At 40.4% G+C, this 16438-nt stretch overlaps 3 protein-coding genes across 3 annotated transcripts; 1 reads left to right on the top strand and 2 right to left on the bottom strand.

Annotated features, from left to right (window-relative positions):
- Positions 1 to 907: 907 nt before the first annotated feature.
- Positions 908 to 4766, bottom strand: LOC110972333 (aldo-keto reductase family 1 member B1-like). The gene is made up of 10 exons (XM_022222726.2): positions 4600 to 4766; positions 4102 to 4269; positions 3562 to 3678; positions 3269 to 3346; positions 3052 to 3174; positions 2851 to 2957; positions 2667 to 2748; positions 1773 to 1856; positions 1524 to 1606; positions 908 to 1399 (listed from the first exon to the last, which is right to left on the bottom strand). The coding sequence occupies exons 1-10, from the start codon at positions 4663 to 4665 to the stop codon at positions 1357 to 1359; spliced, it is 951 nt and encodes a 316-aa protein (XP_022078418.1). The 5' UTR covers positions 4666 to 4766; the 3' UTR covers positions 908 to 1356.
- Positions 4767 to 8982: 4216 nt separating this feature from the next.
- LOC110972342 (dnaJ homolog subfamily B member 9-like) lies at positions 8983 to 11471 on the bottom strand. The gene is given in 5 exon segments (XM_022222738.2): positions 8983 to 10065; positions 10068 to 10325; positions 10328 to 10462; positions 10818 to 11062; positions 11352 to 11471. Coding segments are annotated over 4 exon segments (690 nt in total). The 5' UTR covers positions 11035 to 11062; positions 11352 to 11471; the 3' UTR covers positions 8983 to 9985.
- Positions 11472 to 11721: 250 nt separating this feature from the next.
- On the top strand, positions 11722 to 16256 carry LOC110972323 (THAP domain-containing protein 5). The gene is given in 5 exon segments (XM_051951663.1): positions 11722 to 12054; positions 13605 to 13677; positions 13679 to 13718; positions 14142 to 14146; positions 14244 to 16256. Coding segments are annotated over 5 exon segments (822 nt in total). The 5' UTR covers positions 11722 to 11968; the 3' UTR covers positions 14862 to 16256.
- Positions 16257 to 16438: the final 182 nt, after the last annotated feature.

Below are 16438 nucleotides of genomic sequence, written 5' to 3'. Positions count from 1 at the left end.
AACATACAAGCATGCAGTTGATGCAGTATTTCAATTATTTTAGGTGTTTGAGTCATGCAATGGGATTTATGTCATGAGAAAAGACACTTTATTTTGATCATGAATGCTAAAAAGCCTTTAATAACTTTATAAACTTCGTTTTTTTTCCTTTACACCAGTACCAGCTGTTACTGGAAGCATTTTTATTTGCGGGTCATCCAGACATCTGCACATCCTCCTCTCATGAACAAAATATCTGAAGAATGACTCAAGGGAATTTCAGTGCAGCTTGCACAGACGTCAACTTTGAGTCAAAGCTGAACCACAAACTCCAGAATTTCACACTGTCTGTTGAATAATGAAGTGATGACATTTTATATCCAAAAAGTAAAAAAGTCAGCTTCACTGTGACGTTCTAATGTTCTGAAAAAAACAATGTCATACCTAAGGGGTAAAGTCATTGTACATATTCTTGAAATGCTTATTTTGCTCCCAAAAAGGAAAGGAGGACAAACATTTGTAGACACAAGAATGTAAGGCAACTGGACTACTTTTTTGGTTCTTGGAAGACATTTAACCTCTCATCTAAGAAACCTTATCCATTACAATTGACTGATTAGGAATCCCAGATAAATACTACCGTTGAAAAGTTTGGGGTCACTTAGAAACGTCCTTATTTTGGAAAGAAAATCTTTTTTTTTTTTCAATGAAGATGACATTAGATTAATCATCAGATTGTGCAATTCACATTTGGACAGATACTGAATTTGTGACAGAGAAATTGTGATGGTAAGCATCCAAGTTTTTGAATTCATAGCTCGTTAGCAGCAACATCCGCCTCAAAGTGAAGGCACACCGATTTTCACAGGAACTTCTTCACTCCAATCATACAGGCTAGCATAGTGACAACTTCACTTTCACTTCAAAATACGTTTTACATCATTTATTTAAAGCATTGACTACATGATGTACATTGCATGAGCACAGACAGACGTGAATGTAAACTGCAACTTCACAGGTTAAGTGTAGCTTATGTAACAGGATCATGTTCTCAAACATATTAGAAATTAATATTTAGTGTTCTTTTAAAAATGCTAAATTAATCCTGGCAGTATTGTTTTAAAATATTCAGTGAAATCCTACATTCTGAAATTACACAGTGTTAATTAGCAAAAACAAAAAGTGTAATGGTTGCACAGCCTATAGTGCTCTATGCATTGAATTGTGCAAGAAAGATATGAGTCAGTAGGGATAAATTCTCAGGCTCGGACTGCATTAGTCAGGTGGTGGTTTGACAACGTTATATGTAGATTTGGCCTAAAGAAAGACTCAAAATCTGCAAACAGTGCAGCATATTGTACTGTATTGTCAGATGAGCTAGTATTCTGCATTCAAGGGGAAGTCTTTGTGTTTTGAGGCCCTGTAGAGAAAAAAACAAGGAACATGGATTACTTAAAGTTCAGATGATATACCTAGTCATAATTCTTTCATGTCTTTTTTAGTTTTTCTCTTTTCCCCCTTCTTGTTCCTCCATCTTTACTCACCATGGCATTTGGAATGCTCTCCAGTTCTTGTTCAGGCTCAGGAGGAATGTCATGTCATCTCGGCTCAACTCAAAGTCAAAGAGCTGAAAGAGAAGAGAACAATAATAAGCTGAGACACACTGTAGAAGCTGCCCTTAATGTAGTGGATATGTCAAATAAAAGTGAAAACCTGGATTTTAAAATGATCTCAATTAGTACAGCCAACAGCATCATCAAAAATACGATTCTGAATGCTTAAAATGACTGTACCTCAAAATTTTCCTTGATACGGTGAGGGGTTGCTGATTTTGCAATGACAATCACATTCCTCTGGGTGTGGAATCTGATCAGAACCTGTTGAAGGAGGCAATAGTTCATGAGAAGGACACAGTATTTTCTTCCTGAGCATCAGTGTGGTTTACCACACAAACAGACAGTACTCTACTGTTTTGAGTTTTTTAACAAGCCTTGTGATCCACCGTGACAGCACTGACTTTCCTCTTGAAGGCCTCAATTATTGAACTTTAGCAATACAGCATGACAAAATTTTGGGGTTGTGTGGTTGCTTGTGGTGTCGGCATCTGCCCAGTAATCGAAATGCATCACTTTGACACAATATGTCTTTGTTAACTTGTTTGTTCTGCACACTCGTGCTGCTGCTATGTGGAATGTGACCTTTTGGTGTGTAATATGACGCATCTTGTGCAAAAGCCTCAAATTGCAAAAAAAAAAAAAATTATAGGGTCATTTTACATATGTGTTTGCTCCCAAAAAAAGGGAGAAAAGACAAACCTTCATGATAACTGGACTACTTTTAAGATATTTTTTTGGCCTTTGTTTAGATAGGCAACGTGAGAGGCGGACAGGAAACGGGGGAGAAGAGTGGGGGGTAGACATGCAGCAAAGGGCCGCGAGCGGGAATCGAACCGGGCCGCTGTAACGGGGACCAGCCCCTGTAGCGTCAGCCTGTGACGTCACGGGCCGAGGAAGGCGACGGTGCTTGCCGACACTGTCAAGCAAGGTAATCAACATCTATCTAATCTTTATTTGTCTGAACAAAAGAACTCAAAACTAGTGTAAGATGAAACATCTTGACGAGATCCAATTACCTTCTACTAAAGCTTATAGGTTTACTGGACAGCATTCATTTCTTTTCTGTCTTACCTGTGCTGGAGTCTTGTTGTACTTGGTGGCAATGGCCTTAATCTTGGGGTCCTCCAGCAGAGAGGGTTCATCAGATGATGCCCTTTTGTAAATAAGAACAGAAAAGACTGAATGGCAGTTAATATTCTTGCAAGGAAAACCTTCCAGGAGATTTTCTGCAAGTATAAGTTATAAGTTCTCTTACCAGGGTCTGTCAGGGGAACTCAGCGGACTGTAAGCCGTCACTGCTATGCCTTTTGAGTGGCAGTACTTGATCAGCTTCTCTTGGGTCAGATATGGGTGGCACTCAATCTAAAGAAACCATCATATGTTTTTTAGATTTTAAAGTCATTCTGGTGTTATTTTCTGCTACATTAAGCTTCATAACAGATGTTTTATTTCCCACCTGGTTGACAGCAGGTTTGTACTTGAGGCCTGGCTTGTTGAGGATGGCTTCAGTCTGGTCTTTGTTGAAGTTGGAGATGCCGATAGCTTTGACCAACCCAGCGTCCACCAGCTCTTCCATAGCCTGGCAGACAAATTGGACACTGATATTAGAGATGCACTACACACTTTAGTTGCTAGCATGTGTCTCTGAAAATGCAATGAGCCACTTAAATTACCTCCCAAGTGTCCAAGAAGTTGCTGTCATCAGAAATGATCTGTTCGTTCCCATCTACAGGAAAAAGCTCATCGCCTGGCTGCAGAAGTGAATATAAAAGTTTGAAATGCAGCATTCAAAGTCAAACGGCATCTTTTTTATTATGATAATTCAGCTTTTTAAAAATTCAGAGGTATAGATAGAGAAAGTAGAGCAAGTCAGAGTTGCCTAGGCAAGTATAATAGACCAATTCATCAGCTTGACCAGAATCCTTTCTTTTATGTATTAGAAGCACAAGTCAGGAGGTGTACATACTTTGGCCCCCATTGGAAAATGCATGAGGTAAAGGTCCACGTAGTCCAGTTTCAGATCACTCAGAGTCTTCTCACATGCTCCCCTCACCATAGATGGAAGGTGAAAGGTGCACCATAACTAGGAAGAGCAAACACCAGTTTTACCAAGCATACTGTCTGTGTGATTTATGTGGATGTGTTGTGGTGAAACTGCAGTATTGCATGAGAAAACTCATTGTCCTTCCAAACACAAGCACATTGTTTCTCATTGTAAAGCGTGACATGCATCTTATGAGTGAAACAAAGTGTTGAGAGTATGAAGCTTAACTGGGGGAAGACTATGACTAACATGTTTCATGCTCTTTCATGCTCCATTTTTACAGACATTGTTGTTTAACCCCCCAGCAGCTGACAAATGAGCAAATACAACTGCACTGGGGAAGTCCAAAGGTATCTCATAGCAAACCATCCAGAAAGAAAATCAATTTTGTGCAAGTCTGTCATCGCACACCTACATACAGTAAGGCCATATAAGTTTAGTAACACTGGCTCTGTAGCGTACCTTACTGACAATGAATAGATCCTCCCTCTTCACCACTTCCTGCTCAATCATAGCGCAAACTGCAGCCCCAACTTCTTCTTCATTCTGGTACACATAAGCACCATCAATGTGTCTGTAGCCACAACTTATGGCCACCTTCACGGCCTCGCCGACCTTTCCTGGGTCTGCCTGCAGAGAAACACAATACAGCTAGTTAAATATGTGGCAGTGATTGTCTTTTGTGTATTTTGGCCTTTTTGGCTCTGTTTAGAAAGCTTCAAATGAATGTGAAGGAGAAATTATTACCAGTATTGCTGATTTAACAAGTTTTTGAGAAAGTGATTCAGTTTATTGTTTAAATACCACATCTTTTTGTACTTGTGAATATAAATTTAGGCAGCAAGGGATATGATTTGTTACATGAAGATAATGCACAGCACAGAATACATAGTACAGATAATAGATGTCAGCAGTCTACTACAGATTGCTAAAAGTAAAAACTAAAGTGTTGTGACTTACCCTCCATGTTCCCAGACCCACTATAGGCATCTTTGCTCCATTGTTGAGTGTAACTGCAGGTATCATCTTGCAGATCTGACGCTGAAGTTCTCAGTCTACAAACGTCTGTTAGTGCTGCAGACTCCTGCTAGGAGGAGGCAGCCTGTTGTGTAACAGTCAGTGAGAGAGGAGGGGCAGAAACAAAGTGCATCTGGATTCGATTAGTGATGTCTGAAGTGCATCAACACTGTGGAACAGTCAAAGACAGAAGCACGAAGAGTGTGATTATACAGTTCTGTGAAAAAGTATCCGAGAATAAAACTACATCTTCTATTCTTTCACATTTTTCACACTTGAATAGTTCAGATCATCAAACTAGTTTTGATATAAGACAAAGATAACTGAAGAAAACACAAAATGTAGTTTTTAAATGATGATTTCATTTATTGGAGGAAAAATGCTGTCCAGCCCATCTTGCCCTATGTGAAAAAATAACTGGACCCCAGCCTATCGAACTACAAAATATCCAGATTTGTTCGGCAGTTAGGTTCAATTTCACCGGCTACACCCACATATGAATACTACTTGTTGAATCTAAACATCACTGAATAGAAGCTGCCTGGCATTGTGAGGTAGCTGCATGATGCCACGTTGTAAAGAAGGTCAAGAACAGATGAAAACAAAGTCACAGACACTTATCAGTCTGGAAAGGGTTACACAGATATTGCTGAGGATATCTCTGCCTGACATTAAATCAATGTAAATATTAGTTTGGTGACTTAGAACACTGAAGTGTGAGAAATATAGAAAAAGGGAGCACATGAGCATCAGATCTGGTCCACGGAGTAATTTAAGGTGGTGGCCTGGTCTGATGAATCACGTGTTCTTTTACATCACGTGGGTGGCTGGGTGTGCATGGGGATCACATGACATCAGCATGCACTATGGGAAGAAGGCAAGTCAGCAGAGGCAGTGTGATGCTTTGGGAAATGTTCTGCTGGTAAACCTTGGATCCTGCCATCCATGTGGATGTTTCTTTGATCTGTACCACCTACCTAAACTTTGTTTCAGACCATGTACAACCTTTGATGGAAACACTATTCCCTGATGGCTGCGGCCTCTTTCAGCAGGATAATGAACCAAACCACATAGCAAAAATGGTTCAGGAATGGTTTGAGGAGCACGACAATGAGTTTGAGGTGTTGACTCAGCCTCCAAATTCCCCAAATCTCAATCTAATTGAATATTATCAGCTTAAACTGGCGATATGGGAAAAAACTATATCAGGAAAGAGTGTTTTATGTCAGTGAAAACATATCGGGAGCAATGCAGTTCACAGCTCTATGGGTTGTGTATTTGTACTGTTGGTATGTTTTGTCGTATGATAGTGTTGCCGAGCCCATCATGGACTACATGGAGAGTGTTTCTTGAAAGGGTTTTCGTGTCCGGTGGCATATTGTTGACTCAGTACGTTTTTTAGATTCCTCCTACAGATGGATATCGTAAAGAATTTCACAGTTCTGCTGCTTACTAATACTGCTTATCGATCTGGTTCTTTAATGATGCTCTTATTGGTACTCCACTGATTGTGTTTCAAGAGGGAAAAAAAACGAAAACAGAATTAATCTTTCTTTATTTTTATATTTAAATTAAAATTATTGAACTGCAACAGCATCATGTTGAGCTAATCATTATTTCATCAGTGTCCTATTTCAACAAAATAAGGAGGTGAACATACTTGCCCTCCATCAATTATTACATTTCTCCATAATCAAACCAAAAATCTCACATTCCAACATGGAACTAGTTGTTCATGCTTATATTTTCTTGACTGCTCTAACTTCCTCATATCTTGTATTAGCTAAAAGTCACCATCTCACCTTTAACTAGTTCAGATTGCAGCAGCTTGGCCTCTTCCTGGCTTCTCCACATTTGTTTATTTCAGAGTTTACTGATCATTTTTAAAGCACATCTAATTTTAGCCCCAAGCTGCATATTAGAAACGTTGACCCCATATTAGCCAGCTCGTTGCGCATTTTATTATAAGAAACATTAAAGCAATTAAGAATATTAGAACAGGATGCTTGAGTGATTATTCAATTACTGGGACTGACACATTAATGTGATATTAACATTACAGTCAATAGAGCAGCATTAAGGTGAGTAATATGCATGTTTGGTGTCATTATTTAGAACAGACATATCATCTCTAAACAGATGAGTCAAATTTGGATGATTCTTCGGATACTTTATCTACTCCTCGTTAGCTTAGCTACGCCTGGGTGTGGTGCAGCTTGTATGACGCTGCAGTTTAGCAGGTCTGTAGCTGCTGGTTGCATCTTCGTCTCCGTTTATGTAACTGCGTGTTGTTAACCAGGAATCAAGTAGCAACATTAGCCTACAATTAGCCGTGATTAGCTGTGATTATTCTATGTGTTCTTGTGGTTTGTCAGAAGGAGAAGTTGAGAGGTTTGGCATGCAGCAGGTTCTTCTTTTTATCTGATCATCCTGCGGTTCAATCTCATGAGCAATCAGCTGGATTGCTTTAAGCAATAAAGACTTTCCTCTTTATCATGTGCACTTCCTTCTAATAAATGTGTCATCTCTGATTGGAGAAACTCCAAAAAGTAAAAGTTAAGCATGTTCTGGGCAAAATAATCAACCTGACCTACTTGTGTTGTTGCTTTTACTCATTCATATTTGTATTGATTGCTGCAAAGCGGCTTAGTGGTTAGTGCTGTCGCCTTGTAGCTAGAAGATCCCCGGTTTGTGACCTTGACCTTGGCCTGGGATCTTTGTGTGTTCTTCCTGTGCATGCATGGGTTTTCACTGGGTTCTCTGGCTTCCTCCCACAGTGCGGCCTAATGAGGATGAAGCAGTGTACAGATAATGGATGGATAGATGTTTATATTGATGGCAGCGACAGAGCTACGAAATCAGGTCATGTCAACTATGGGATTGTTAACACATATTGCTGTCTTTTTCAATTTAATTTACATTTAAGGCACTGAAATTTAGAACAACATTGCAAATTATTATGTTATCCACTGTATTTCTGTCTTATTTGTGTGAGTGTGCGCTCAGTTCCATGAAATATTTTCACTTGGATATGACTGGTCAGATCTGATATTCAATATTTTTTAAATTATCGGTAACATTATTGCTTTTTTCAACCAATTCCTGATAAATTAAGATAAACTGTATTTTACCATCGCTTGGGAAATCCATGCTACAGCAGCTAGATACAAATGAACTATTAAAGCACAATAATAATAAATATAAGATTTAAAAAAGACTATATAGTAGACCTTCCACATGTACAGATAAGGTATGATAGATAATGTACCCAGTTGTAGGACACACATGGTATGTAAAATTATATTTAAATTCATAAATACTGCTGCATTTCTGAAAAGACCATTGTTATATCATGTTACTGCACTTAAGGAGCAAGAAGAGCAAAACTGTGTTGCATGGTGCTGTTGAACTAGAAGTGCTATGAGGTGATGATGATGATGCACCCAAAGGGTTTCTGTAGAATATACAATAGGCTTAAAATGTGTGATTAGGTCACATGTATTCTCTTTTTGGCCCAGTTAGATTCAGTCTGAACCACAAAAGTAGAAGATTTTTCTCTTTTATACCAAACTTCCCAAAAAGATGTACAGCTGCTCTCTCATTATTCTAATTTAACTCATCTCGATTCTAATGTTAAAAATTGTAGAACACAGTTTTTTGTTTTTTATTTTATCAAGTTGCCTTCTTCTCAATCACCCATTATAGATACCATTCTAGCCACTGTTGTCTTTTCTGAAGAAAGGACGCTCTCTACTGGAGTTCAGCTAGAACAGCAGCTTTCTAAAACAACAGCCAGCTAAACTAAATTGCATCTTTTTGACCAAAGGGGTGCCAACATTTCAAAAACACTTTAGAATAAAATGCACTTAGTGAGCCCTTCAAAATGAGTTGAATCAGAATCTCTCTTAACTCAGTGTCAACCATTAACTTTTAGAGCATCCGGTACTATTTGCGTTGTGTTCTTCTTCTTCTGCATACGAATGTAGAATCCTGTGTAACACCAGTGTGTCCAATTTAATTGATTACTGTTAATGCTTATAGGTCATGGTAATAAATAGGACAGCAAATGATCTCCTCTCTGGTTACACAAGTCACAAGCTTTGCAATTACTTTCTATTGGATATAATGTAGTTTGGGAAGTTCAATGGACAAAGCATGACCCACAGTAACTCATCTTAAGCTAATTCTGCATTAAGCCAGAGGGAAATATAATAAAACTATTTATATTTAAATTAAAATTAACTGCAAGCGGTTAAACATGATTTAGAATCAAGTGCACGAATGCATTTCCCACTCTTCCCCCTCTCCCAACACAGAACACAGATATTTGCTCTTAGAACATTTTTTTATTATTCATTCTTCAAACATTATGCAACCAAATCAATACTCAAGTCACTCTCGGCACACACACACACACACACACACACACGCACACGCACACGCACGCACACAAAGTGCTGACATTAGACAATGACTTTTACACAGCACTGTCTATGAAAGATAGGCAACATGTAGAGCAAAGGTGCTAAATATTGCACGTTACGATCAGTTTGGGAAACTAACATTTCAGACCATTCAGCTTCACTGGCAGACGAGCCCAGGTTTTTAGGTAATCATCAAAACAGCTGCTTGCAAAACAGCCGAGTGACACCACCAACTCTGCCTGGGGTTTACCAGTATTTGTCATGGGACCGATGTTAATTTCCTACCCTGACTGTGTGAAGGTAGATTCTACTCTGTCGGAAGAAACTTAAACGAGGTAACAGTTGATAATGGCCAGCCTGCAACATTAGATATAAGTGCTATAAAACCAAATTTGATAGAATCACATGGTATTTTAGACGCACAATTCTGTCTTTAACCAAATCAAGATCTGCAAACCCAGAGCACACAATGAGAACTGCTGCAGATCCTGGGGAGGGTGGCCTGAAAGCTGCAAAACTAACCTCATTGCCACGCTGTTCTCAAAAGACAAAATTTAACTGAAATGATCTTTTTAGCCTTAGATCACACCTGAGTCCAACAGATTGTACCATCACAAAAAAAAATAAAAACAAGTAAACATAATGAACCTGGAAAGCTAAATAATAGGGAGGTATCTGAATGATCTTACAGACAATAATGAGTATGAGTTATTGCTTGGTAGTTGCAGCCATTTATCAGGCCAGCTTGGATATTTGTTCAAAGAGGAACGTACATACAGAAAATTACAAAAGCCACACAGAACCATTCTGTATTCCCCCAAGTGATAAATTAGCATTCAATTTCAAAACCACAACTAAAGACTCAGGAAGTGTCCCAAGTGGGCATGTGCACCGTCCTCCTAGCCTCAGGAGCAGTCGGTGAAGGTGGTCACCATGTTGCCCCGACGCTGAGTCACTGTCCTGCAGTGCTGCTTCCCTGAGCCTGAAATCTGTCCTCAGTCCTGGTATTGTGCGCGTTAAAGGAAAACATCTTCTCCAAGTCCTCAAACATGTCATCAAAGAGTCCTCCACCGAACGCCCCCTGCTGAAATTGCCTCCTGTGGTTGTTCATGGCCTCCCGGTGAGCCTGGAAGTGTCTCTTCTGGTGGGCTTGATGGTGGGAATGGGCCTGGGAGTGGAAGTGGTGGTGTTGATGTTGTTGCTGTTGACCAAAAGTGTCAAAGTCTTTGAACATGTCATCAAATTGAAGTTGAAGGACTGGTAGTGCTGGTTGAAGTTATAGTCACTGCCGCCGCCTCCTCTATGGCCCTCCCCTGCTGAAGAGCCATGACCAAACTGGTCATACTCTCGCCTCCTCTTATCATCTGATAGCGTTTCGTATGCTGGAAGAGACAGAAAACAAATGACATACAGACACACATCACCTTAAATGGTTCACCTGTCAACTACGATTTGCGTTTATAAAAGTCTATTCAGAAAACAAGGCTTTGATTCAGGCTTTGAACCGTCAGCGGTTGCCATGACACGTAATCATGTGTAACCTCACAACAGAAACAAAGTAAGGTGTGTGTGTCAGCTAACTGGTGACCGAAAGTCCTCCAGAAGACCCGCTAAAACGTGAACTTGGACCATTACTGAGCATACCTGTTCCCCGACTATAATCTTGATACTTAGTGTATTTAGATGACAAGTGAAACGATAAAGCATGAACTGGGCATGACAGGATGACACACTTACCCTCAGCTATTTCTCTGAACTTGGCTTCAGCGTCTGGGCCCTTGTTTCGGTCAGGATGGTACTTCAGGGCCAGCTTATGGAAGGCTTTCTTGATCTGCCGCTCAGATGCATCTCTGGGAACCCCTAGGAGGTCGTAGTAGTCCCGCTTAGCCAGGATGAACTCTGAGATGAGCAGGATAGTCACTGCGAGCAGCAAGACCGACTGCGCTGTGGCCATGACTGCTGGTTTTAACACCCTTTTTTGGCTGTGAAGAGAGCGGGTTCTTTAACTTCCTTTCTCACACCCACGCAACACACACACAAATTAAAGATGCTCGCTCCAGCTATTAAAAGAACGCAGGCTACAAGAAAATGCTAACTTAACCTTACTTTCCTAGCTTGTTTCAAGAAAATGACAACTCACTCTTTTACTAGAGTATATGGGAAGCTTACAGGAGCTCTGCCCTTAAAAACGCTTGTTAATGACACTCTGTGGTACGTTTTCAGTTTCAGGAACAAGTTTAGGGACAAGTGCGTACAAGAAAGAGGGCTTACCTGCCTGCGAGGTGGACAAACAGCCTGGGTACACCTCAGTCAGCCGCCGACAAGAAACGAAAGCTAGCCGTTGTTGACGAGTTGCATTCCTGAGCCGTAATACCACGACTCGCAACACCATTGGTCAGTTTCGCCAACACAGTGACTCCAAGCGATCTGATTGGTCAAACAGTGGGCACGTGGAGAGTAGGGATAGACCGAGATGACCGCAGTCGAACCAAGATAATATCCTGTTCGTACTCTCGTCTTCGCTTCGCTCGGTTATTCGTAATTTTTTTGCTATTTTCGTGACACCAAAGCATTTATTTAGCCAGTACGTTTATTGTGTAGTTTATATGTCAAATTTTTGAATCATCCTGTTCAAAAAGTTGAATTCTGAAGGCGCTCTTCTGTTTTTTGATATTCTTGCAATCATTTTGTAATCACAGGTGAGACGGGAACTATCTTGAAATAAGTGAAGTCGTCACTTCCGTCCTGAGGGCTCCAACCCGGACGTGAAAGTTTTTACAAGCTGTTTCGTGTTTTTTAAAAAAATCGCAGTTAGCACAAACGTGTCTCTCCCATATATACAGTCTTGTGGTATCTCCCAGGCGTTTTCATGTAGTTTCGCCGCAGGTATGCCACGGTACTGCGCTGTGAAGGTTTGCAGGAACCGCGGGGGAACGGCGTCAAGACAAGACAACAAGAGAATTAGCTTCTACCCGTATGTTTTCTGTTTTCTTTCAGCGGAGGCAGACAGTTAGTTTAGCTGCAAGTGGTGTTGTTTCTGCTGGGTTTAGCATTATTAGGCAATCACAGTGTTGTTACAGAGACACGGGAAGGGTGGCAGTAATGTCAGATCAGTGGTATGTGATGTATGCACGATTGTAAACATACAAGAGGAGACTGCTGGACTGAATGTTGAGTTATTAATTATTTAATATTCAATTGCATTAAGAATGACAGAAAGAATAGGGTCATTGTGGAAAATTCTGAGCTATGTAATCAGAATTATAATTTCATCCTTTCTTTAACTTAGAGAAATTCTCTCATTTTTTTTGCATTAAAAGATCTCAAATGGTGAAAACCCATTTTTTTGTGCTCTACACCTAGAGGTTCAAAAATAAAAGCTGTAAGATGTGACTATGTTTGCTTCTGTTCATTCTACAGGGCACACAACTAGATAGCCTTCCAGTTTTACAAGCAAGTAAGAATTTACTGTTCCAAAATGAGGAACCCACTCTGCACCAAGCTCAAACTTTGCATAATATGCTTCTGAAGTGATTTCATTTCGAATGAGCACCCTCCTCGCAGTCCAGCAGGTTTATTTACTGTGCTTGCTTTAACTTGGAATGCCTCAGCCATGAGCAAACACCCCAGATGCTCTGCTGTTGACTGCAAGAGTGAACACAACAGTTTTCATGCACTCCCAGCGTACGAGGAAGTGACGATATAGTGGATTACTTTTCTTTTTAATGGCAACGTCTCCACAACACAATTCTAAACTGTCGATAGGTGTGAAACACAGTGATGTTAGCACGTTATGCAGCTTTTATGACTAATGTAGCTTTGAGCGTATGCCCACAGATCAGAGCTCTGCGGAAATTGTGACACTGAGGGACTATCGGAGAAGGTGGAAACGTTCAGATCGATTTTAAACCTATAAACAAAGACTGGATGGGTTAATGTGTTTTTATGATGCCAGTGTGTTTTAGTGCCACCTAAACTGAGCGGGTGTTTACATCTGTTTACTTCACTCCTGCTTTCTGTTCTCAGATGTACACATAAATACAGCTGAATTTTAAAAAATTAGCCTTTCTTATTTGCATATATTCTATTTCTGTTGTCAGACAGCCAAATGAATGTGAAATAGTGTCTGAAACTCAGCCCAGTAAAGCTTCATGTTAACCAAACTGCAAGAGTGCTGTGCATCTTATGATATTTCTGTGTTGAAGAGTACTAAGAGAGAAAATTAGAAGCGATAGAGATCCTGGTCTCACACACTTATGTCTGTGTTGGCTGCTATGCGGTCAGCTGTTTTGCTGCACATTGTCAATCACTGATGCAGAGAGATTGTCCTCCTCCTGAAAAGGGTTGGAAGAGCAGCATCTGACTTGTGGAAACCAGGGTTTCTACAGTCATTGGAAAATCAAGCTTCTTTAATGTATTTTGAGCTGTACTCTGTCGTCTTCCGTGTGTGCTCCATAACAGGAAAACCTGAAGAGTTTCAGCTTTATAATGGCCCTTTAATCTCCCATAATCTGTTTCTCAAAGGTTTCCCTTGCAAGACAAGCCCAGGCTTCAGAAATGGGTGGACAACATGAAACCGGCAGAGTGGACCCCGGAGGCGACATCAGTATCTGTGCAGCGATCATTTGACAGGGACTTGCTTTTGATATTTTTCGTGATGCCGGGAATCCCGTTACCCTGAAAGAATAAAAGCCATCCCCGCACCATTTTTCCTTCAGTGGAAGATTGTTATGTATCTTGACTTGGCAATACAACCAAAACAAGCTGCTGATCAAATTTCCTATACCTCTTGATGATGTTTTCTGCAAATGAAATGGAGCCAAGTGGCCAGGTACTCTCTCCACTCACCAGAAAATTGTGATTCCCAAGTGGAGTTTTGATGCCTGCAGCAGGGCCCTTGTCCATTTTGTAGGGCTTTTGCATTGCCCTGCGTTTTAATGCCATTCCCACTTCTTATAGGTTTCTTTCACAGGGTTACGTTACACTATTTAGATTGTTGCATAGCTGTTTGATTATTAAATTGATTCCTGTTGAATCATTGACCCTTCTCCTTTATCTCAGGGGGTGTGAGAAAAAAGCGACCAGCATTAAAACAAGCTCCAAGGTAAAAGCCAACACTCCAGACACTGACGCTGAGACCAAAGGTTTTGACTCGCCTCTTAGTACGAGCCACTCATTTTGAGCAGGACATGTAAAAAGGTTCCATCAAGTACAGCAAGCAGTACTGCTGAGGAGCACACAGAGACGATATTTGAACTACCTCTGGTCTCAGAGATACAGACTGCTGCTTGTGAGAAAACAGGTGACACTGGAGTACCAGCTGCACTGTTTCCAAGCACTGAACCTCATTCCAAACAGGAGACTGACTCGTCCGTGACTGTATTGTGTTGTGAGCCTCTCGGACCTTCATTCAATGGAGAGGCATATGGAGACGCCATGGCCCTTCAAGCAGTTCTGGGCCAGACTTTTAGCTTAGTCCCTGTGGAAGTGATCAAGGACAAACCCACTGGCTGCTTCCTGGAGGAGATGGGACCCAGCGATGGAGAGCACATTTCTGTTTACGAGCACTCGTACTGCAGACCGGACACGGACAAAGATGAGCTTTGGAGTAAGATCTTGAGTTTGCATGCAAAGATCTTGGAACTGGATCGCAGGGAGGAGAACACGATGGCTAAAATACGAGCTCTGGAGAATGAGATCGCCCTCTTGAGGAGAGATGGTGCTGTTTTTAAAGAGAAGCAGAAAGTTTTAGAAGATTGTATATCATCTGTGTTGCTCTGAGTTTGGACCCTAAAAGGAGAATTGATTTTTTTGCAGATATGTTGCACATGCTCCCATACATTCCTTACATGAAGCACAGCAGCACACATTGTGCCTAATTTTCAACTCAGCTGGTACGCAGTGTTACTCAAAGCTGCTCTTCTGTTTTAATATTATGAATGTACTGTATACCTGATTAACGCTTTATGTCCACATGGTCACTGTATGACCTGTATGATTTTTCAAAGCTTCATTACTTTTCAGCAGCTTGTTGCTATGCATTTTTGATATATAGTACCATGCACTTTGAATGTGGCATCTGAAAGGTTCCAAATCCATTCTGCAGCACGACAGTGACCCAAAATGTACAGCCTGAGTCATATAAATAATCTTCAGAAAAAAGGAATCCTGCAACAGATGGAGTTGCTCACACAGAGTGAAGGAGTAGGAAGAGTTTCAAAAGGAGATATGAGCGGAGTGAACACAAAATCAGAAGCCATCATGGCAGAGGAAGGGCGCCTTGAACGTCAGATTGACAAGATTGATGGACAGATTGAGAGTTACAAGAGAGAAGAACTGCTGAGGGACAAGCGGAATGTGGTGAAAAGCAAGTCTCAACCATATTTAGTCAGTCTCGGTTTACATAAAGCAACAAAAGATTTGAGCTTAAATCTACAGCAGAACTGTGGAAACTTGTTTAGGATGCTTGGATCAAACTTCCTTTAAAAAGTTTGTGCACAGGTGATCTGGTGCTATTTAAAGTCAAAGGACGGTCACACCAAATAATGATTGCTTTTTTCTGTTTATTGCACTTTTTAAAAAAGTTATTTCACAAATATAACTATTAATTAGTTGAAAGCACTTGTGCGTGGTACTGTATTTCCAAGATTTTCTCTTCTATCTTATGACAAATCTTAACTTCTTAGTTGCTCTGCTGTCTTTGTCATGCAGTATATTCATTTTGTTGCATTTCAGTATCTGCTTTGGTCCACTATATGATGACATAATGCTACTTGAGTCTCAATATTTCCTTAATTTACATTTTTACTTGTACTTAAGTTACTTCTGTGAGTCATTTGTGACTAACCAGGGAAAGCAAAAGGGCACTTCTTTCTTTCCAGCATCCACTCTGTTGCTCAAGTGCTGGATGTTTGTCAGAATGATTCTAAATGGTGACTTTCTTTAAAGGACCAATATGAATCATCCCTGTCAACTTGCAAAATTCTTACCTTTTTAACTCTCAACTGGAACAGCGACTGCTTGTTGTATTAATGTCAATCAGTTTTATTTTACGATGTTCAAACGACAACATTTACATACATATTGATATACTTCAGTGTTGTGGGATCATGTTTTATTTCTGTGCTGCAAATCCTAAATATTCTGCTTTTCTGAAATATATCCATGATGGCTCTACTTTAAAGTGTTATCACTGTGTTTCTTATCGCTCAGGGAGCTTTTTTTTGCCTCCACCATGGTTGTAGTGATTGTTTTAAACCTCACAACCTGAGGTGATGGCAGCATTTATCTCCCACTTAACCATCTCTGGACCTTGAATTCGTCATCATACTATTTTGGCTGTGTGGGACACCTAATCT

The sequence above is a fragment of the Acanthochromis polyacanthus genome, chromosome 1 (genome assembly GCF_021347895.1).
Source record: "Acanthochromis polyacanthus isolate Apoly-LR-REF ecotype Palm Island chromosome 1, KAUST_Apoly_ChrSc, whole genome shotgun sequence".
Lineage (NCBI taxonomy): Eukaryota > Metazoa > Chordata > Actinopteri > Pomacentridae > Acanthochromis > Acanthochromis polyacanthus.
This window is presented reverse-complemented; position numbering and strand designations above follow the sequence as displayed.